The sequence below is a fragment of the Ursus maritimus genome, unplaced genomic scaffold (assembly GCF_017311325.1).
Source record: "Ursus maritimus isolate PB19 unplaced genomic scaffold, ASM1731132v1 scaffold_33, whole genome shotgun sequence".
NCBI classification, from domain to species: domain Eukaryota; kingdom Metazoa; phylum Chordata; class Mammalia; order Carnivora; family Ursidae; genus Ursus; species Ursus maritimus.
In genome coordinates this window covers 1,293,548-1,316,463 of record NW_024425897.1, presented here as the reverse complement: position 1 = coordinate 1,316,463, position 22,916 = coordinate 1,293,548, and the positions used below count along the sequence as shown (strand labels likewise).

At 50.4% G+C, this 22,916-nt stretch overlaps 2 protein-coding genes across 3 annotated transcripts; both read right to left on the bottom strand.

Moving 5' to 3' along the window:
* Window positions 1-11,136: 11,136 nt before the first annotated feature.
* Window positions 11,137-16,172, bottom strand: ZNF70 (zinc finger protein 70). Of its 2 annotated transcripts, XM_040619531.1 has the most exons (2): window positions 14,883-16,172; window positions 11,137-11,412 (listed from the first exon to the last, which is right to left on the bottom strand). In XM_040619531.1, the coding sequence occupies exons 1-2, from the start codon at window positions 16,094-16,096 to the stop codon at window positions 11,406-11,408; spliced, it is 1,221 nt and encodes a 406-aa protein (XP_040475465.1). In that variant the 5' UTR covers window positions 16,097-16,172; the 3' UTR covers window positions 11,137-11,405. The 2 variants fall into 2 exon arrangements, with proteins under 2 accessions (XP_040475465.1, XP_040475464.1); XM_040619530.1 differs by lacking the exon at window positions 11,137-11,412 and having other exon boundaries at window positions 11,439-16,172.
* Window positions 16,173-19,372: 3,200 nt separating this feature from the next.
* On the bottom strand, window positions 19,373-22,540 carry VPREB3 (V-set pre-B cell surrogate light chain 3). Its single transcript, XM_008697542.2, has 2 exons — window positions 21,734-22,540; window positions 19,373-21,022 (listed from the first exon to the last, which is right to left on the bottom strand). Exons 1-2 carry the CDS (start codon window positions 21,780-21,782, stop codon window positions 20,706-20,708), a joined length of 366 nt encoding a protein of 121 aa, XP_008695764.1. The 5' UTR covers window positions 21,783-22,540; the 3' UTR covers window positions 19,373-20,705.
* Between the last annotated feature and the right edge of the window lie 376 nt (window positions 22,541-22,916).

The following is a 22,916-nucleotide window of genomic DNA, read 5'->3' as shown; positions in this document are numbered from 1 at the left end:
ACCGAGAGCGCTCACTGCTTTCTTGCTCCACGCTGGAGTTGGAGGGGGTAAGTCTCACCTGGATTTTGAACTCTGCCTTCTGCGTTCTGAGCTCTCCAGGCTTCATCTGGGATCTGTTGTAGAACTTTCTCCCTTCTGAAAGTGATCGTTTGGGCTTTGGTCTAACTCCTTTTTGGAACCCGACTGTTTGATTGAAACTGTCCTAGCTCTTGGTCTGATTCCTTTTGGAACCAGATTGTTCCTATTGGAACTGTGTTGTTGATGATTTTTTTTTCTTTCTGCTCTAGAAAAAAAACTTCTAAGAAATGGGATCCCAGTCCTCAAAATGCTTTAAGAGGGCCCTCCCCTTCTGGGACTCAGGCCAGCGTTGTTTAAGACCTGTGGTCCCTCCTCATGCACATTTCTAACTAAGTGGACTGACTTAACCCAAAGTCATTTGAAACACCCATGGCCATTATGGGCAATTTGGGGCCACTGTGGCCATTATGGGGGAATTTTCTCTCCAAACTTCCTTTTCTCAAAACTAAATTGAGCAGCCATGCCTCTGAAAGTGTCAAAACTGCTCGGGATGCCTATTTTGATTGGTATTTTGAAACTTCCAAATATTATCAAGAATCCAAAATTGCTTCTCTGCAAGATAAGATGTCTAGACTGAGCAAACAAAGATGACAAGGCTTCTGAGGCCTCTTTTACCTGTTTGTCCCCACTTCTGGTGCCACCATCCTCCTTCCCACCTGCACCTCCTCGATGTCCTTGATTCCCCGTTCCACGTATCCTGTCACAACTCACCAGACCTCTCCCTCTCCCTCCTCCTTTGAACCTACGGTATCTGCGTCTTTAAGCTAAATTTTCTGCGCATCCACATAAATCCCAAACATCTTCTGTTCCCTGGACTGAGGCCAGATTTGGAGCCATAATGAATTCCCTAAAGTGATGGAGGACCCCCGTAGGTTTGCTGAGGAATGTAATAGAGTTGCTCAAACTTACCAGCCTGATTTCTCAGATTTAGATGAATCCGTCCAGGGCTTGTTGGTGAGGGCCTGGCCAGACACTAGGGGAGGAAACTTGCCCGAAGGGAGCAGCCTGAGAGAGAAAAACAAAACCTAACTTTTGGTGAGAACACTCGCTGACAACCTCCACTGAGCAATTGGAATAGCTTTTTGTAAGCCCGTGGATGGGAACAAAATTCAGGCTTCCACGCGAATCCGATGACCCTGTTTGCGGCTCTTGTCATCAGTGTGAGCTTGTTTTCAAAGAAAACCCTGCTCTTCCTTCAGATGTTGAACCTCCGTGTTCATTAAGGCGCTGGACTGGGGTCTTTGTCTTTTAGTTCAAAGGACCAAGATGGAATCAGAAACTATGTCCACTCCTCACTGCAAAGAGCCAGAACGTGGGGGAAAGACTGTTACAAACGTAAGTGCTCCAGGTGACTTTCTAGCCAGCTTCTCCAGTGTCCTCCTAAGTCCCAACATTGGAGTTGTCCCCAGCCCTCCCTCTTAATGGGCTCAGAGAAACAGCACTCCAATTTGGCAATAAATCCGTCATTATTGATACTGGGGCTACAGTCTTGGCACTCAACCCCACCACTTCACGTAAAGCAGCTCCGGGCTCAGAGTACTGAAGCAGTTCAAATAGTGGGGGGCTCTAATAAGCCTTAAGAGGTTCCTGTCTCAGAACCTGTCCCCTTTTGGCTTAGGTCCTTTGAGAGATGCCCACCCTTTTCTCCTTAGTTCTTCTGCTCCTAATCATTTTGGGGGCCAAGATTTCTTAGGAAATATGAAAAGGGGGAAATAATTCTAGAATTTGAAAATGGTAATCAAAAAAGGGTGCCTGGGTTAAGCGTCCTACTCTTGATTTCCTCTCAAGTCATGACCTCAAGGTTGTGAAGTCAAGCTCCGCATTGGGCTCTGCACTGGGTGTGGAGCCTGCTTAAGATTCTCTCTCTCCCAGGGCGCCTGGGTGGCTTGGTTGGTTGGGCAACCAACTCTTGATTTAGGATCAGGTCATTATCTCGGGGTTGTGGGATCGAGCCCTGTGTGGGGCTCTGCGCTTGGCAGGGAGTCTGCTTGGGATTCTCTCTCTCCCTCTGCTCCTCCCCCTGCCCTGCAGGCATACTCTCTCTCTCTCTCTTAAAAAAGAAAGAAAGAGAGAGAAAGAGGAAGGAAGGAAGGAAGGAAGGAAGGAAGGAAGGAAGGAAGGAAAAAGAAAGCAAGGGAGGAAAGGAGGAAGGGAGGACAGAAAAGAAAAGAAAAAAGAAAAGAAAAGAAAAAGCCAAACCTCTGTCGTGGTCCAAAGAGATATTTTCCCAAATGAAAATCTGGAAAAATTGACACCCAACAATTGGCCCCCAAAAAGGAAAACCAATATTGGAAATATAATAGCTGTTCACTTGATAAAAAGTGAGAACTCTGATTTGGATGAAATAACAATCTGGCCTCATCAGAAATGCTAAATTTCCCACTACCTACCACTGTACATACATTAAACCGCTAGTGTACTGACAAAATTATGGCATTGATGAACCAATATCGGTGGGGAAATAAGGCTGCAAAAACTGCCTACCTCATTTGTCCCAACTTTCCAAAGTACTGTCCAGGGAACCCGGTTTAAACTGCTCCCAGACACTTTGAACTACCCACTGGACCATTCAAGTTGTGGCAAGTGGATTTCACACAGCTCCCCCAGTCTCATGGATGGAAATATGTTTTAGTCATGGTTTGTATGATTTCTCACTAGACCAAAGCTTTCCCTTGTAGACAAGCCGCTGCTTTTTCTGCAGCTAAAATTCTCTTAGAAAAAATTATCCGGGGGCGCCTGGGTGGCTCAGTCGTTAAGTGTCTGCCTTCAGCTCAGGGCGTGATCCCAGAGTCCTGGGATGGAGCCCTGCATCGGGCTCCTCTGCTGAGAGCCTGCTTCTTCCTCTCCCACTCACCCTGCTTGTGTTCCCTCTCTTGCTGGCTGTCTTTCTCTTTGTGAAATGAATAAAATCTTAAAAAAAAAAAAAAAGAAAGAAAGAAAGAAGAAAGAAAGGAAGGAAGGAAGGAAGGAAGGAAGGAAGGAAGGAAGGAAGAAAAGAAAGAAAAAAGAAAAAAATATCCCTATTGGTGGAACCCCTCTAGAACTTCATGGTGACCAGGGAACCCATTTTACCGACCAGGTGCTTCAGCAAGTGTGTTTGGCCAATTTTACCACACTTCCGTGGCGCATACCATCCTCAATCCTCAGGGTTAGTTGAACATGTGAATGGCATTAATAAGACATGACCAGAAAATTTGTAGTGACCCTACAAATACATGGCCAAAAGCATTGCCATTGGACCTTCTAAATCTCAGATCTACTCCCTTTGAAACTTGTAGACTCGCACCCTTTGAGATAGTCCCAAGACATCAAATGCACTTGGCACCTGTCTCCTTTGACCCACAATTGATAAAAAAGATATACTTCAATATTGTAAAGTTTTAGTTGCTTCTATTAAAAATAACCATGCTTTGGTGCAGTCTTTTCACCGCACTCTCCCAGGAGATGAAGATCGTAAGCATCATGCCTTGCAACCTGGAGATTGCGTCTGTTGGAAAAGACACCTCCAGAAAGACTCTTCAACCTTGCTGGAAAGGTCCTTCTCTGGTACTACTAACCAGCCCTCGTGCCACCAAACTCCAGGGAACAGGCTCTTGGATTCACGTAACATGCAAAGAAAGCACCAAACCTCACTGGATCTGCACAGCCTCTGGTGACCTGGAATTGAAGCAGGCGACATCTGACGAGACCACTTTGCCAAGATATCCAGACCAGGCCTGTTAGAAGGTTTCAGATTCACAGAAGTTTCTCTTTTTCATCTGGACCATTGAATGACTCTGGGTTCTTATCCAAGTTCGTGGTTTCCGAATTTCTTTATTAGACTGTATCCTGATAATACATTCCGTTCCAGTTTAAGATAACAATATTGTTCTAAAATGTCTTTGAAGTTTTGCTGTTTTGTAAAAAATTCATCAGCTATTGCTTCACATTTACACCTGCATTCCATTGTCTCCAGCTCACTTGGTTAATTGCAAGTAAGGGCGCTCGTGCAGTATACATTATTCTGCTTTCGTGGCTGAATAAGTGCGGACTTCCAGGAGGCACACGTGATGCCAAGTTTGCCTCTACGAGGGGAACTTTCCTCCTCTAAGTCGGAATAAGGGCCAACAAATATTTTCAGTTGTCTGCTTTCAGACCTAGGGCTCAGGGCTCTGACATCTTAGGATCATCGTGCAACTTGGATTTGTCCTGTGACTTTTGATTCTGTACTTGTTGGCTGTCAAACCTTTGTAGAAACGATGTACCCAAGGAGGAGATGATCTCCAGTGCTTATGATCTTGGTAAGTATGGACTACAGATGGGAAGTGCCTGAGAGTTCTCCTGTGCCCTGCTCCTTGTTACTCAAACATGATCTTAGTAGGCTTCCAATAGGTACAATTTCTCTCCAACGTGACACATGACACCCAGGAAAGGTCCTTCCTGGCACCAAGGGACAAAAGGCCAATGAATTTAAGAAAATCTGACTCTCGATCAGCAATGCTTTCAGAGAAAGATCCTGATCAAAGAGAAGGAAATGTGAATATTGATAAAGGGAAAACCTCACTGAGATGGAGTCGGGAAGCCAGAAGAGGGAAGGTCTGGTGCCGCACCACTTGACTCAAAAGTTGTCAATTACAGGGGCGCCTGGGTGGCGCAGTCGTTAAGCGTCTGCCTTCGGCTCAGGGCGTGATCCCGGCGTTATGGGATCGAGCCCCACATCAGGCTCCTCCGCTGGGAGCCTGCTTCTTCCTCTCCCACTCCCCCTGCTTGTGTTCCCTCTCTCGCTGGCTGTCTCTCTCTGTCAAATAAATAAATAAAATCTTTAAAAAAATTTAAAAAAAAAGTTGTCAATTACAGACCCCCCCCCCCACTGAAGAAGAATCCTCAGTAGGGAAGAATCATCAATTACAGGCCCACAGGAAAAGACGTATATTACATTTCCTACAAAAAATTGACTACCTCAGGCGGTGAAAAATGGCCATCAGCCTGAACTCTTGCTGTTCTCCAATGGACTTTCATTTAAAACCATCCCTCCCAACTTCCTCTTTCTTTTCCATGAAATAATGTTCCTCTGCTTTGTTTGCTGGACTAGCCTATAGTTTTTGCCATAGCTTACTTGTCCCAAATTACAATTCTCTGCTATACGTAATGCCATTTTTGCTGGTAAAATAACAGTGACTGCCTTATTTTTAAGGTCAACAAGTTAAAGTGGCAAAAACAGTTTTTATCCAGGAACTATTGCAATAACGGGAAAGAGACTTAGTATAGAACCTGGCTCAATTCAAATACCACATGGGCAAGTGGGCATTTGTTGCCAAGGAGCAGGGTGTGAGGGGCAGTGGATGGAAGATTTCTAAGAGGGGACACCATGGGTAAGGGGGATTCTGGCTAACCCGACCCAACTGGATTCTTTGCGGAAGACAGGCCAGGGCGATCAGACTTCACCTGGGGGATGGTGGAGGATGGGGAACCCAATCAGTATCGAGGGTGAGAGATTCTGGTAAAATTAACTTTGTAGAGTTCTTGCTAAAAAACATATTTTAGATGGGGTGTCTGGTGGTTTAGTCTGTTAAGTGTCCAACTCTTGATTTCGGCTCAGGTCATGATCTCAGGGTCATGGGATCGAGCCCTGCGTTGGGCTCTGTGCTCGGAAGGGAGTCTGCTTCTCTTTCTCTCCCTCTCCCTTTCCTCCCACTCATGCTCTCTCTCTCTAAAATAAATAAATCTTTTTTAAAAAACAGATTTTAGGGGTACCTGGGTGTCTCAGTCAGTTAAGCATTCGACTCTTGATCTCAGCTCAGGTCTTGATCTTAGGGCCTTGAGCTCAAGCCCCAAGTTGGGCTCCACGCTGGGTGTGGAGCTTACTTAAAAAAACAAAAACAAAAAGAGATTTTAGAAGGAAGCGTACAGCTGGGCCTAGGAGAAGCTTCAGGAGCCTGACTGCAGTTTGGTCAAGGAAAGAATCTTTGTCAACACACACACACCCATTTGATATCCTGTAACTTAGATAGCAGAATAGAAGGTTACCCACTATTAATACATCTAGCGTTAGGTTGTAGGGAANCTGTTATAAATGCGCGCACGGGCACCTGGCTGGCTCTGTTGGTTAAGCAGGCTACTCTTGATCTTGGGGTTGTGAGTTCAAGCCCTATGTTGGGTATAGAGATAACTTAAAAAATAAAATCTTAAAAGTCGGGGCACCTGGGTGGCTCAGTCAGCTAATCATCTGACTCTTGATTTCTGATCAGGTCATGATCTCAGGATTCTGAAAGCAAACCCTGTGTTGGGCTCTATGCTGGGCATGGAGCCTGGTTGAGATTTTCTCTCTCTCTCTCCCCCTCCCCCAACCCCACCTCTCTCTCCCCCACGTGCCTGCTCTCTCTCTCTCAAAATAACTAAATAAATAAAATCTTAAAAGTAAGTAAATAAATGCATGTATGTTCACACAGAAACAAGAAAGAAATGCTGGGAGCTACTGACTATTTTCTATGCCTGTTCACTCGCTGTAGCTGGCGTATATTGCCTCCACTGCCCGTTCTGTATTCCCTTTGCCTTCAGCAAGCACCTCAGCGGGTCCAGGTACTTGTCCAATGGGGTACCCCAAATCTCCATTCTGGAGGATCTAGGACATAAGCATTTCTGAAGGAGGAGGAAGTAGTTGGCATGAACTGTCCTCACGGGATGAAGGTCCCCCGAGGCCCTCATAGCCGCAGACACATTCCTCCCAGCTCCCAATACCAATAGGCTGATCACCCATGCCTGTGGTTCACCGTTGCTCCCACAGTGGTCAGGGGGGGCGGCCCCTTACCGTGTCCTCGGAAAAAGCCTGCTTCTCTTGGGAACAAAAACTTCTCAACTAGCAGAGCCTGAAGGTGTGTGTATGGGAAACACATTCTGGCTGCTGGCATCCCCGCCTATAAATCCTGGCTAGGCGGCGAAGCGGCACCACTTTTTCTGTTACATTTTTATGGTTTCTAGCATCATCGCACTGTATTCCAAGAACATAATCTGCCTTCAGCCTGGCCCGGCATGTGTGCATTTTTGTTCCATGTGTCCTTGGGAAGAACGTGTGTTCTGTGCTTGGGACACTCTGCTCCATGGACGGCTCTGGGTTAACTATGTTGTTCGAGTTCTCTCTAGCCCTTTTCATTCACAGCCCTCTTCTATCAGTTACTGGCAGAGCTGTGTAAAAATCTGGTAGCACTCCTGCATCTCGTAGGAGTCCCCAGGCTTGGCTTCCTGTGACCCCACAGCTGGGGGTGGGCTTCCCCCAGGCAGGTCCGACCAGACCAGTGGCATGACTGAAGCAAGGGGGAGAGGGAGACGCTGCATCTGCTCCTGTGGAGAGGCGGGAGGGGAGGCAGCTTCTGGAAGTCCCATAGGCTGGTGAGTACCAGGCGGGTGGGCCGCGTCCTGCTCCGGGGTAGCTCTACGGGACAGGCTCCTGGCGCCCCCTGGTGGCGCCTTGCTTCATGTCAGATACTTAGCTTCTGGAATGCACTGAGGTCTCAGACAAGCCGACCCCGCTGTGGCCCCAGCCCGGTTCTCTTATGTCCCCACGGATTTGCAGGTCTCTTCGTCTTCTTCCCTTTCACTCCCCTGCTCCAGGTATTCTGGGGAAACAGGCTCCTGCCGGCATTCTCAGCATTGGTGCCTGAGAACACAAAACACTAAGGTCTCCTGTTATAATCTTGAAACTGACTCCAGGCTCTTCTCCACTTAACTCTTCTATGAATCGAAATTCCTGCTGGGCCCTGGCTCCATCACACTGGGAAGAAACCAAGGACGAGGTGAGCTTCAGTCACTGTGAAGATCTGAGAGCCCTGGCTACCTGGGCAGGAGGTAGGCTGTAGAGGATGAGGGCTCAGGCAAAACCGTGGTTGGGGGTGCTTGGGGTGCTTGCAAAGTCACTGTTAGTCATATGTAAATATGCCAGGTCTTAAGATGATGTGAAAGTGTCACAGTGAGACATAGAGGACAGCAGTCACCCTATCCTAGACCCGCTCTATCTTCTCATTCTCCACTAACCAAAGTCTTGACCCTCACCCTAAACCTGGCCTTCTTCCCTGGTCCAGCTGCACCTGACACCTAGAATACAGCACAGGGCCGGGAAGGGTGCAGTGGGGGAACCTAACCCTGGAGAAGGATGCCCCATCTTCAGCCCATGTTCTTTCTGTGGGTGAGAGACAGCTGTCCCTTGAAGGCCACCCTTCCTCCCTTCCTGCCAGAGGAAGGCGTGTTTGGGAACATAGGGGTTCAGTGTGGCTTGAGCGGGGAGGGCCTGGGCGAGGAGGAGGGGTCACATCAGGAAGGGCCTACAGGCTGGCCACAACACAGTGCTACACAGAAACCCACGGGGATGTTTGAGGAAGGGAGTGACCCCATCAGACTGAGAGTCAGAATGATCACTCTGGCTGCTGAAGGGAGAAAGGCCAGAGGGGAAGTCAGACCAGTGGTGGGAGGGGAGGGGAGGGGGTTGTGCAGTGGGCCAGCAGTGGATGGCAGCAGCCCTGCGTGGGAGCAATCAAATGACAGGAGGAGATGGCATCAAGAGATTAAGGGCCAGACTTTTGGGGTGGGGATGAGTAAATGAGAAGGCAGAAGAGAAGGTGGTTATCTGGCTCTTGGCTTGAAACCAGCAAGTCTGGAGAAAAGAATAGGTGATAGAGAGCTGGAAAGCATCTTTGATGTGCAGAATGGGCAGGAGTAAGTCTTGTTCACACAGCATAGGCTCCAGTCCCCAGCCCACTGTGGGGAGGTCCCTCCCCTCCAGAGCTCAGTCAGGTAGAAAGGAAGATGGGCAGAGAGGGAGGTCCCTATCGGGAACCCCAAGATGGGCCATCAGCAGGAGGGAGAGGCCTTGGGCTTTATTTGTAAGACCCACATAAATCCCCGCTAGCCTCCAGGAAGGCAGCTGTGCCCCCTTTCCACCCCCAGCCCGAGCCCAGGACAGCTCTTCAATTTTGAGGGTGCCTGTGGTCCTGGGAGAAGACCCATCCAAAACCACAGAAGGGGCAACTTCCTTTTCCAAAAGATGAGGCAACATGAGGGTTACATAAGGAGCACATTTTTACTTGGTTGCTTGACTCCCTTTCTCATTTCAGGGGTTCCAGGACCTGGAAGACCTAAGTGAGGGCCAGAGGGCAGAAACGGTGGTGCTTCCGGTGATCTCCAGGCAGGGAGCAGATGAAGCCTGGCTAAGGGTGGTGGCCAAAGGGAGCAGGGGTTGAAAGACACTTCACTTGGGGAGCTCTCCTAAGAGCCTTTCACATGTTTGCAGGTCGCCACCAGAAGGCGCTCTGGACCTCAGAAGGCAGGCGGGGGGCGGGGGGGGGGGGCATGGATATGGATAAGGGAGAGTTTTCAGCGTGTGCCCCCCACAGGCATTCTGAGTGCTGTGCAAGTGTATGGCCTGTGGTGCAGGAGGGATGGTCCACCCCAATTCCACACACTGGGCAACCTTCTGAGGCGGTGTCCTGAAGATGGGGTTCTCCCACAAGAGATGCGCTTCTCTTTCCCCGCCCCCAGTAAATCTGGGCATCGGCACTCTGGCAAATGCACATGTCCACCCTGTGTGACGGTGGTGAGCGTCCATTTGTCCCCCAGGGCTGACAACTCCGAGCGGACAGAGAGGACTTCGTTTTCACTTCGGCCTGTGGTGACTAAACCTGAAAAGTCCTGGCAACGACTGCCCAAGGCTGCAGCATAACCTCCAGAATTGTTCTTTCCCACGGCTGCCGGGGAGATCTGACACTAAAGCACCTCACTTCCGCGAAGTCATGGCCTCTGTTTCCCCCCCTGCCACCGGGGTGGCCAGAGTGACCACATTCTCGAGCCTCTGCGATTGTGACGGTGCTTCCCCTCCCCAGCACAGGAATGGGAAGGGGGAAGGCCGACATGGGGCCCCACCTGGGACAGACAGGTGACAGGGATGGGGATTAGGAGATCAGGGTCCCCGCCTCTCGTCCAGATTACCATACACGTTCACTCAGGGAGTGTAGGATGGATCCGTGAGGTCTAATTCTTTGCTACACCTGGCAGTGTTTTCTGTAAAGTAAACCACAATATACTGTTCCAAGTTGTGTTGAAAGAACTTGGGGAGTAAGAACGGAAATTTAAAGAAATATTTCAAAACGCTAGTAGCGTACTAATCCTCTACACCCCGTTTGCCATGCAGGTTTGTATTTCTATCTCGTCTGAGCTCCACAGGGCTGTGAGGTGGCATCATTCCTCCGTGTCACAGCCAAGAACACTGAAGCCAGAGGCTGACTTTAAGAGTGGGCTCAGGACAGAACCTGGCACTGACAAAGGCAGGGAGGAGCAGGTGTGCCCAACGGCAGACCCTCAGCCTCCCTGGAAATAATACCCCACACGTGGTGAATGCCTCCTAGAGATGGGGCTTAAATGAGCTTGGCCTTTCTGGGTTAAAGGAGTTCATCTATATTAAAATATAAGTATGCAGATGAGCTATGCCTTACTCTAAATTGTGATATGAGAACTTCTCGCATAAAAAGAAAAAGAATTACAGAAAGAATCGGAAAATAAAATCCAACACTTTGCTGTTTATAAGTTATACAGCAAAATATATACACAAATTTTAAAAACAAAATGCTGAGTGAAATCAACTCTCATGCAGGTGCAAACTGAAAAAAGCAAGGGGCTTCAATTATGGTTTCTGGAAAAGAAAAATCGAAGCTAGGAGCATTAAAAGAGACAAAGAGGGCACTAAAAGGCACAGTTTTTCAATATATTACTATTAAATATATATGCTCCAAATATCCTGGTACTTACTTAGTGATACCCTGCCTATTTCTCAAAAAGGATTTGAAAAAACACATCTAGGGGCGCCTGGGTGGCATAGTCGTTAAGCGTCTGCCTTCGGCTCAGGGTGTGATCCCGGCGTTATGGGATCGAGCCCCACATCAGGCTCCTCCGCTGGGAGCCTGCTTCTTCCTCTCCCACTCCCCCTGCTTGTGTTCCCTCTCTCGCTGGCTGTCTGTCTCTGTCAAATAAATAAATAAAATCCTAGAAAAAAAAGAAAGAAAAAAGAAAAAACACATCTAACATTGCAACAGTGAACATAAAATAGAAACAAATTTAAGTGAAACAAAAATAACATAAAGTAAAAAACACAAAATCAGACCATGATTTGATCATGTGAGTGAGTGTTCTTAACTATTGTGGGGCTCACAGAGCCTTTCCAAAATGTGGTGAATGCTACAGGTCCCCCCCCCCAGCCCCGAACAATTCATTCACGTACATAGCCACCCAGCTTTTTCCATCCCTCTTGCCGCCTCTAAAATAGACCTGTGCACTCATGGACTCCTAGGCAGTCTGCAGACACCAGGTTAAGAACTGTAAAGTAAACAACAGAGAAAGTATGAATTTGAATAAAGCAATTTAAAAACAAGTTTAACAAATAGAACCGATGGAGTACAAACCCATTTTTTGAGAGTACACAAATGCTTTATAAAAACTGATCATATCTTCAGGCCCAGAGTAGTTCTATGGACACTGAGAAATGTTGACACCACAGCACAGTAAGAAAGAACAGCAATGACCTATGCATTCATCACTTGGAAATAGAGAAAAAAGAATAACACTTGGGCCGAAAGGAAATTCCTCATACGATAACAAAAACTCGCACGTGTCAAACTGACAAGAGTGCAGAAAAAGCTCTAAAGAAAAAAGCCCTAGACCAAAGTACCTGCATTTACTAGAAACAATAAAATAGGATTAGCTATACCTAAATAATTTCAGAAGTGTAAGATAGGAAGTAAAAAATTAAAAAGGGCAGACAGAATACATACACTTCGACGAAACCATTCGATTAGTCAACAAAACCAAGAGTTGAAGCTTTACAACACTCAACATCTGCCATAGAAGGAAAAAAATGTAAGACAGACAAAAATGACAACTAAATCCAAGGACGATTACAATATTATCAGGATGTTCTCCTGTAATATTACACTGTTCAAGAACCTAAATAAATCGAAGGATTTAAAAATGCATAAAACAGTGAAGGAATGCGAACAGAAGGGACTAGGTTCTGCTCACATTTTGAAAAGTACCTGGTCCTACCACGGTTATGTGAGAATCTGTGAGAATCACCTGGGGAGCTTCTAGAAAGGGGGTCTCAATCCCCATGTTACATAAATTGTCGAGAGGAAGGAAGACGTGGGGGTGATGAGGAGGAGGAGAAAGTGCATATTCCCAAATGCAAGAAGAGCATAAAGTGAGCTAAGGGACGCTGGGAGAGCAGGGAGCATCTGGGCAGGGTGGCGTGAACTCCCTGTGGTCTGTTCAGAGGGAGCAAACCAGACTGGCTGAAATGGGGGCTTATGTGCAGAAAAGCCCCTGAGGGTTGGTTTTAAGGAGAGTGGTGGCATGTGCAAAAAGATGCTTTAAGAAAATCAGTTTGGCTGGGGTGTGCAGAAGCACACGGAGAGAGACATCAAAGGTAGGAAACCGATGACTGACGGATAAGGACAGGCCTGGCCCGGGGAAGCCCAATGGGGGGTACCGAGGAGGTAGATCTTGGGGAGGGAGCTGCTGTCCCACTGACGCCGAGCAGGGGTCTCAATTCTCTCTGCACTCTTAGTAGTGGCTGAAGACCCTCAGTGCAGGCCACCTGCAGACAATGCCCGGGGCCAGCCAGTCAGGCCAGTCTAGCCGGTGGTACGGTAGGTTCTAGGAGACCCTGGTGCTGGCTCAAGGTTTCACACGTTCAAGCCACAGAGAGGAGCTGGATGGGAGCAGCTGCTGTCCTCATGGCTGGGACTCCCACTGTGATCCCCCCAGTTGGAGACCTGGCCTTTTAAAATCTCAGCCTGCCAAGCTCCACTTACTAAGTAACAATTACTTGTCCATTTTTATTCATCAAAATGATACATGACCCCAAGCTGAGCTTCTGATTAGCTGAAATAGCCAGGATTACCACGATGGGGGTCATGGGATTCCAGCCATAAATTTTTGGAAAACTTCAGAATTGCTCAGACTGCCCCTGAGGAGCCTGGGGAAAGGCAGTACCAAAGAGATCCCCGTGGCCACACGAAGGCCTGAGGACCTGGGACAAAGACCTCTCAACCAGCCAGGAACGACACTGCCTCAGCCCATTCCTGGCGGATGGGAGGCATGGGGACCGAGACAGATCGGGCGCCTTCAAACTCTGCTCACGACAAGCAGGCCTGACATTTGGGGGTGCCGGGGTTGCTAGATGCCTAGCATAGGGCTCACACCCTGGCTACGTACTGGAACGTACGTAGGGGAGCTTTAAAAACACACCACTGGCTGAGCTCCACCTCTGGGGATACCGACTGAATTGGTCCAGGCAGGCAACAGGCTATGGTACTGTATGAACATCGAGGATGTGGCCACACAGACCACACTGCTGCTGGGAGATGTTCGGGATGGCATCCAGAGAGGGGCCCTGTCTGGTAGGTGGCCCCATAGGGCATCCACAGCCCAGGGTGCAGGCTGGAAGAAGTGAAGGAAAGCCTAATCCCAGGTTCAGTGACAGCATGGGCTGCAGGACCTGCCATCGGGGGAACCAGCAGGACGCCTCTCTGGCCTTTAGGAAATAGATCTCTGGGTGGGGCAAGGGTCCTTCTGGTCTCTGTCCTCAACTGCCAGTTGCCAAAGCCCTTCATGGGTGCTTTCATTCTGAACAGCAGTCGGCCAGGTCCCAATATCCCCATCGCACAGACAGGGAAAAAGAGCCTTGGAGCTTCCTCAAGGTCACACAGGTAGGAGGAGCAGAACTGGGATCTGAACTGGGACCTCTGACTGAATCGCCTTGCTTCCTTCGTTCCCCCAGCACTGGAGGGCAGAGAGGTGGCTGCAGAGCCACCAGACGAGAAACAGACCCTGCTGCTGACCAAGGCACGCTGTGGTCTTGGGAGCCCTAGGTCGTGTGGAGGGGTTAAAACTGGAGGGCACTAATGCCTTATGCCAGGCTAAGTCAAAGCCAGGGTCAAATGTCCTCTGGCCTACAGGACCAAACCTCTACCGTCCTGTGAAAGAGCCATCTGCCAGAAACCTCCCTTACTCTAATCCAGAACAGGGATTAAGAGACCACACCACCCTCTTCCCCAACCCCAGAATGAATCCTTCCAGACCTTCCCTTTCTTCTGTAACCTGTTTTGGTTGTCCCCACCAATGCCCAAGCCAGGTAGAAGATTCCATTTTGCCATTAACGTATCTACTTTCAGATTAATTTTTCTTTAGCGGATTTGGACTGTGAGCACAGTTCTGTCTTCTAAAAGTGCCAGACTGCAGCTGATGTTAAAGAGTTCATCTGACATTTTTGTGCATTTAACTCAACTTTCTCTCTCTGGTGTTTATTCTTCTGGATTTTGACAAAGGCGAAAAGAGGGCAAAACTCAATCTCACAGGCTTGGGAGTCAAACGTGAACGACTGAAGGCCCGCTCTCTCTTTGGCTGCACCTCTGTTTCAGCGGCCTTCCCATCACTCCACCCTCCCTTCCACTCAGTAAACCTGCTGCGTGTGAAGCGCCCGGGGCCGGGGGGCGGGGGGGCGCTGGCTGCTAGCATGGGGGGCCAGAAGCGCTGGGGGTGGCATGTTTCCATTCAGCCCTGGGATCAGGGAGGTGGACGGGGTCTTACAGACAAGGCGATGGGGTGTGGGCTCCGTCTGGGAAAGGATTGCAAGCTTTGGTGTGAGCTCCTCCTTCTAGAGCTTCTCCCCAGCATGGATTTTCTGATGCCGAATAAGGTGTGAGCTTCCCCTGAAGGACTTGCCACATTTGTTACACTCATAGGGCTTCTCTCTGGTGTGGGTTTTATAGTGCTCAATAAGGGCTGACCTGTGCCGGAAGGCTTTGCCACACTCGTTGCACGCATAGGGTTTCTTCCCGGTGTGGATTCTCTGGTGCTGAATCAGGGCAGAGCTGTGGCAGAAGGCCTTCCCGCACTGGCCGCACTCATAGGGCTTCTCCCCAGTGTGGATGCGCTGGTGCTCGATGAGGGAGGAGCTCTGGCTGAAGGCTTTCCCACACTTATGGCATTTGTAGGGTTTTTCGCCAGTGTGGGTCTTACGGTGTTCAATGAGGTTGGAGCTCTGGCTGAAGGCCTTCCCACACTCTTCACATTTGTAAGGTTTCTTCCCGGTGTGAATCCTCTGGTGCCGAATGAGGTGGGACCTGTGACAAAAGGCTTTCCCACAGTGATCGCATTCGTGAGGTTTCTTCAAGGTGTGGATTTTCCGATGCTGGCTCAGGCCAGAGCTCTGGTTGAAGGATTTCCCACATTCCTTACACTGATAAGGTTTCTCTCCTGTATGTATTCTCTCGTGTTTTCTGAGACTTGAGCTCCGGCTGAAATCTTTCCCACATTCCCTACACTCATACGGTCTCTTCCCAGTGTGGGTTTTCTGGTGTTGCGTGAGGGCTGAGCTCTGGCGAAAGGCTTTTCCACATTCTCGGCATTCATAGGGCTTCTCCCCGGTGTGGATTATCTGATGTCTGAGAAGGTGTGAGCTCTGGCTGAAGGCCTTCCCACACTCACAGCACTCATAGGGCTTCTCCCCAGTGTGAATCACCAGGTGCCTGAGAAGGTGTGAGCTCTGGCTGAAAGCCTTCCCGCATTCCCGACACGCATAGGGTTTTGCAGGTGGTACAGTTCTGTGAGGTTCGTTAGGTCCTGAGTGCGCCCTGCTTGCCTTCTCACAGTTGTGTTTATTGGGTTCCTCTCCACTGTGGATTATCTGACACATACTAAGGTCTGATTTCTGGAAGAAGGTTGGGCTGAAGATTTCATCATCCTGGGCTCTGTTTACTGGGGGGGTACTCTGATGCTGAACAGGGCTTGAGCACAGACTGAAATTGCCCTCATAATCGTCATGTTCCTCGTCTTGCTCCCCGAGAGGGATCTCCTTATAAATAACAGCCATTTGTTCTAAACCTCTTTCCCGAAGAAAAGGGTCTCCCAGGTCCTCCTCTGGGAAGAGGTCTTGCTGCATCTCTAAGCCATCCTCAAACACAAAGGTCTCACCAAACTTGGCTGCTGGGGGAACCTCCATTGTGAATCTAGTATCACTCCCAAAGACTGTATTTCTTGAAAGATGGTCTTCTTAAGGACACACTTACTCTTCTCCCAATCTGAGAAGAAAACAAGGGATATCGTCAAGTCTGCAAATCAAGAACCTAGTACGTACCTCCTTCCTGTGCCAGAGTCTATCATGGACAAAACAAAACAAGTATAAGACACAAGCTTGCCCTTGAGATGATCCCCACTGAGTTAGAGACAAGTGTGATTTATCAGAAACAACTACAAAGAAGACAGAATCAAGTGCTACACCATGGGACCTAGAATCTAAAGACTGAAGATGTTCAGAAAGGTAGACTAGAGCAGGAAGTGGAGCCATAGTGGAAAAAGGGCAAGATTCTGGCTAATGGAAAGAGGGGGTTTTTGAGAAAGAGAGAGTGCAAACTTCCCTCCTTTACTAGCTTAGCTACACACCCTGCAGCCAGGTGCCCAAACCACAACCCTGGGAGTCAGCCTAGACCTTCTCCCTCTCTCACCCCAAACGTCTAGTCTGTCCATTTCCTGAGGCTTTATTAAGAGGTCTCTGCCTCTCTGTCAGTCCGCAGCTCAGGCCTCAGTGCAACTCCCCAGGATTACTTCAGTACTCACCTCCCAAATGACCACCTACCTCCAGCTTCTACTCCTCCCTCAGGTCTCTACATTGACACCAGCGTCAAATACCCCAAACACAGGCCTGACCATCTGTCTCAGGATCTGCGGCAGCCCAAATCCTTCACAAGGCCCTTCACACCAACCCTTCCAGCCCCATCTCCAGCCTCTCCTTCCACACACCCCTAGCTGCTGCTTCCTCCTCCTCACAGATGCCCCTCCCTTCTCAGACTGCCACTGACTCATCTCCCCAGACTCAGTCCTAATGTCCCCTTTTCTGCACCCTAAGACTGGTGATCTCAGGCACACCGAGTGACCTGCAGAGCTCGGTGCAAGAGTCCATCACAGCACTTACCACCCTGGATGGTAAACATCGGCTGTCAGGACTCCTGCCACCACTGCCGGAGTGCTCCCTGAGGGCAAGTACTGTGCTCCTTCATTGTGGAGCCCCCAGCCCCAGCACAACAGGACATTGGTTGCATACATACATGATTGAAATGGAGGAAAAGCCATTTGTTTTAGTGCTAGAACTGATGGCCACACTTTTTTGAGGGGAGGGCAGCACAGAACTCTTTATTCAAATAAATGGTCTGAGATACAAATAAATAAAACACAAAAACAGAGCTGCTCCAGTTGATGAGGGTTGTTTTCGTAGGGACAAGGACAGACCCTAGAACACCCTCTATCCCACTGTGGTGGCCTCCGAGGGACGCCATTCAGAAATTGCTGTGCAAGCTGAAGGGAAACCCCAGGTACCATGATAATGATAACAGCTCGTGTTTATTGAGCATCTACTATGTGCTAGGCACTACCAGACCTTCTATAAGCACATTTGCATTTAATCCTCACAATTCTAGACAAAGGTACTATTAGCAGTACACTGAAGCGTAGACAGTTAAGCAGCTCAAAAAACACTAAATTAATCAGTATAGTCACGATGGAACTCATTCCTATTTGGAAACGGTTTTTTTTTTTAACGAATTATCAGGTGGTAAAAAAGCCAGGTGTGAAAAGAAGCACAGAACTGGAGTATTCTCAAAAATTCTTTGACCAGGGCGCCTCATGGGGCACCTGGGTGGCTCAGTAGTTAAGCACCTGCCTTCGGCTCAGGTCATGATCCCAGCATTCTGGGATTGAGCCCCAGATCAGGCTCCCAGCTCAGCGGGAAGCCTGCTTCTCCCTCTCCCACTTCCCCTGCTTGTGTTCCCTCTCTCGCTGCCTCTCTCTCTGTCAAATAAATAAATAAAATCTTTAAAAAAAATTCTTTGACCACTTATCTCCCCTTCCCCTCCTCTTCAGCAACCATAATCACCAGTCCTTCAGGTTCTCTAGATTCATCTCATCAGGTCTAACAACCCACCAATTTCGCCCTGGTTCTCCTCTTCTAGCCCACCCTTCCCTGTCTAGCTTAGACTGTATCATGGATCGAACTACAGACTCTGGCCAGCATCATGTTCCTCACCTCCCGCCCTGCTCCAACCAGCTGCCAAATACCAACGTTCTCCGTCAGTTCCTCCTAAGATGCTAAATATTGCCAAAGAAAATCATACTGCACCGAGACAAATTTCAAGTTTCCAATTTCGGCTGGGACTTCAGCATCTTCAGCTCTTGTATCCAGTGACCTCCTTACGGCCAATCCCTCTCTTCTCAGACCTCACTTTCCCACCCCTTTGGCAGTGCTCACCAATAGCTCCCTTCTCAAAACCCTTCATTTGAGGAGTTGCAAATTGGCAGCCTGGGGATCCTGCCGCAGACACGTTTTCTTTGGCTCGAAAAGAGTTGGAACTTTTTCTTTTTGTTGGACTTAGTTGCCAATACTGGAAACTCTGTAGGTTTCAGGCTTTCTCTTGAAAACCTCAAAGATGTGATAATACGGGTCAATCCCTTCATTAAACCCACCTTGCCTACCTGAACGCCTCAAGGTTTTGAGCCCCCCCTTCCCACCTCCTGCTTTATTCCCTTCATTTCTGAAAGTTCTTCCCTCCCCAGTTTTCACGCTCTCTGGTCTCTTTTTCTTGGTATCTGTAATTGCAACTCTTCCTCCACCCACCTGTTAAATCCTGTTGCTTCCAAGGTTCCCTCCTTAGGGGTTTTCCATTCCCGCTACGGACCACCTACATGGTGAAGTCTCCACTCTGTTTAGAAAGTTGGCAATTCTTTATCTGTCCTCAACAATGTTTTAAATATTTTTGGACCGAAGATCCAAAGGTCTGGAACCCCATCTTCCCGCCTCTCTCGGGGCCTTCCTCGGCTCCTCCTGCATCCGTCACCCTATGCTTGGGGAGCCCTCAGGGCCTGGGCTCCCGGGAGACCCCCGGTCCGGTCAGGGTTTCCTCGCTGGAGGCCCGCGAGCGGCTGCGGACACGCACACGCCGCCCAAGCGGCGACGGGGGCGCCCCTACATGCTGCCCACCGAAGGGGGACTCCCACACCCGGGGCCACCGGAGAGACAGGTGGTCACACTGGCTGACGCGGAGCCACTCACCTGGGCCGGGGCGGGGCCGCTCACCTGGGCCGGGGCGGGGCCGCGGGCGGGCGGGGCGGGGCCGCACCTTAGCTGCTCCAACCCGCGGCCGACCCGGCCTCGCTCCGCGGCGGCTGCTGACGCGGAGCCCGCGGCGGCCCGAGCGCCCGGAGCCCCGCCCCCCCGCCCGCAGGCACTTCCGGGACCGCTCTAGGCCGCATGGAGGTCCCGGCGTCTCGGTGCTCCGGCGGCGTTTGGTGTCCGTGCGCGGAGGCGCTCCGGTTCGGGGCCCTAGGACTGGGACTGGTTCCCGCGGTTCCCACAGCGTATCCTGGTCTTGGGGAAACAGCTGGTCGGCCGTTGGCGGGAGCGCAGAAGAGGCAACTGGGGCCGGGAAGGGCGGGCGGGCCTAGAGCCGCAGGCAGGCGGCCGAGTTCCCGCTGCACTTGCCCTTTGGGTGGGGGCGAGCCAGAGGCCGAGCGGGTGGCTGGGATCTTCTGGAGAAGGGAAGGGGTTCCCAGAGCTGTGGAGCGCGTCACCCCGCACAGGCCCAGGGGTCCTGCATGATTCACCCTTGCTGGGTAGCCTTATCCTGCCTGCCGTGCTGGTATCAGCAGAGACTGAGATGGGAAGGGGCTGGGAGTGTAGGCTGGACCCTGGAGACCACAACTCCAGTGCATGTGAGGGATGACCTCCAGACATAAGGCACCTCTTAGGGGAACCGGGAGGGAAGAAGAGTGTGTTCTTGAACCGCCCCCCCCACATGCCCTCCTCCCACCCTTACCCCCACACGCTCAGCTCTGCTTCTAATAAGGATTGCTCCTCCACCCAGTGCTTCCTACTCGGCCAGTTGCTCAGGTATAGCCTTCCCTGCCTCTGGGAGAACCGGTGGGGGAGGGGGGCACTGCCCTATTACTGGGGACCAGTAGAACACACATTCCTAACAGGAGAGATGCTGCCCACCGGCAATCAGCACCCTCCGCCCCAGCCCTGGGGTGCCTCTGAGTGCCCCCACCCCACATACATACTCACACCTGCCTCCCTGCCCCATCAAGGAGTAAGCAGGGGCTCCCCTCGGCCCCCAAGCTAGCAGCCTGGGCTCCGTGTGGACCCAGTCCAGTCACCCCTTGAGCGTTGAACCACAAGCAGCCATGCAGAGCTAGGAGCAGCAAGAGCTGGTTCGTTTTTCTCTTCCTCCAGCTCCTCAGGTCACAGGAAGCCCAGGCCACCAGTCTGAGCCCCCTGGGGGCCAGTGGAGAGGCTGGGCCCCGCCCCAAGGGTCTCAGGTGCTTCCTCTTCTGTAACAATCCCCGGAATCCCTACCCCCACACTCCCAATCACTTTTTCAGCAGGCATTTCATGGCCCTCAGAATAGTTCTTATTCACATGTTTGATATTATTTTTTTACATGTTTAATATTATTAACCCATTTTACAGAGGAGAAAAATTAAGGTTTGGAGAAAGAGGGGGGCCCAAGGTCAGAGTGCGGAAATGAGAGGCAGACGAGAGGCACTCATCCCACACTCCACCCTTAGGATGTGTAACCCACAGAGCAGTAATAATCTGCATCGTCCTCAGGCTGCACAGGGCTGATGGTCAGGATGCAGGCATTGTGGGCGGCGTCTGTGGCTGCGGAGAAGCGTTCAGGGATGTCAGGGGGCCTGTGGTAGTCGTCCTCTGAGCGGTAGTAGAGGAGGTATCGGGGGGCACTGCCTGCCCGTTGCTGATACCAAGATACGCCGTACTCTCCGACAGTGGCATGGCGGGGGCTGAGCATGCAGGACAGTTGGGCCACTTGGCCTGGGAAGACCAGCAGTGCTTCCGGCTGGGCCAAGCCTGGCTGAGAGACTGAGAGAGAGAGAAACCCATGGGCTCCTTTCTTCCTGTCCCCACCCCACAAAGGCTTGGTCAGACTCCAAGGAGACCCCGACTCCCGAAAGGCTCATAGCCCAGTGCTATCAAATTGAGATGGATGGGGCACAAAGTTGGCGACCCTTAAGTCTTCATTTGTGCTATGTTCCCGAGAATCTGTGTTCAGCTGAGCACCTCGAGTTCAGAGTATGGGACTGGTGGCCTCTGGGCCCTTCTCTTCCCACCCCCATTCCTTACCCCTCAGTCACACTGGCTCTTCCAGACTCCGGCTACCACCACCAGGAAGCCACCTGGGCTGTCCCACACATCAGCTCAACCTCAGACAAATGGCTGCTGGGAATCTTCTCAAGGATAGTTTGTCCCTGAGGCCCTTGGGGTAACTTCCCATGTGAAAAACTAAAAAGGTGACCGACCACTTCTAATCTCTTCTGAGACCCCAAAGAATCAGAATCTGAAGGGATCCCAACAATCTGGTCATTCGCAAATGGGGAAACTGAGGCCCACACAGAGAAATGACTTGCCCCAGGTCTAGGGCAGAGCCACCTGTCGCCAGTTCTCCCCGCCACCTTAATGCCCCTCCTAGAACCCTCCCACTGCCCACATTGATTGGCTTCCATGCAGGGGCCTTCTGGAGCCATTGCCATTCCCCACCCCGCCCCAGGTGAGCCAGGCCTAGGAGGAGCTCACCAGACAGAAGGGCCCCAGTCAGAAGGAGGGCCAGATGCCAGCAGGCCATGGTCAGAGGCAGGGAGGCAGACAGGAGTCGTTCTGTTGGGAGTGCTCCAGGTGCTTCAGAGCACAGGCAGGGGAAGCCCCTGGACCATGACAAGGCATGCAAATCAGCCCATTGACTGGGGGTGGAGGCATGGGGGTATAGTGGCTGGGGCCCAACAGCCGGGCCCTATCTTCCCAAATGTTGGGGTCCTGGGCCCACAGGGCCTTCTGAGAACAGGAGCCCCCTAATCCACACATGCACATGCAGTTGTAGCAGGTAGATGCTTTTTTATTGAGGTGTAACTCACACAAGGTAAGATGCACAGATTTCAAGTGTATGGCTTGATGATTTTATTTATATGGAGATAAATATATATATCACCACCCCCGCAACCTCTACTCAGATGACGATTTAGAATGTTTCCATCTCCCCAGAAGCCTCCGTCATGTGCCCTCCCCATCAGTAACAGGCTCTCTAACCCCAAAGGTAACCATCATTCTGACTTCAATCACGTAGATCGATTTTGCTTGCTCTACAACACCAACTCTAAGCGGAATGATAGTGTGTTTCTTTTGTTCCTGCTGCTTTTGTTCAACATTGTGAGTCACCCATATGTGTGCAGCAGTGTCTAATTCTTATAACTGCGTGTGGATAAACCACAGCGTATCCACAGCTTCTCCATTCTCCTGTTCATAGACATTTGGGGGGCGCCTGGGTGGCTCAGTCGTTAAGCGTCTGCCTTCGGCTCAGGGCGTGATCCCGGCGTTATGGGATCGAGCCTCACATCAGGCTCCTCTGCTGGAAGCCTGCTTCTTCCTCTCCCACTCCCCCTGCTTGTGTTCCCTCTCTCGCTGGCTGTCTCTCTCTCTGTCAAATAAATAAATAAAATCTTTAAAAATAAAATAAAATAAAATAAATAGACATTTGGGTGCTTTCCAGTCTTCAACCATTACAAATAAAACTGCTGTGAACATCCCTGTCAGTGTCTTTCGTGCACCTGTGTTCTCATTTCTTCTGGTAGACACCCAGGAGGGAGTTGCTGGGCAGAGGAAAAATGTACATTTAGCTTTAGTAGATATTACCAGTGTTCCCAGCACGGTTGTACCAATCTGCACTGCCACCGGCGGGTAGGAGAGGTCCAGAGACATCCTCGCC

Excerpts from the sequence above, each read along its gene's own strand:
- ZNF70 (XM_040619530.1), bottom strand. The coding sequence starts at position 16,096 with ATGGAGGTTCCCCCAGCAGCCAAGTTTGGTGAGACCTTTGTGTTTGAG.
- VPREB3 (XM_008697542.2), bottom strand. The coding sequence starts at position 21,782 with ATGGCCTGCTGGCATCTGGCCCTCCTTCTGACTGGGGCCCTTCTGTCT. Across the intron at positions 21,023-21,733 it reads GACTGGGGCCCTTCTGTCTG|TCTCTCAGCCAGGCTTGGCC; the intron begins GTGAGCTCCTCC and ends TCTCTCTCTCAG.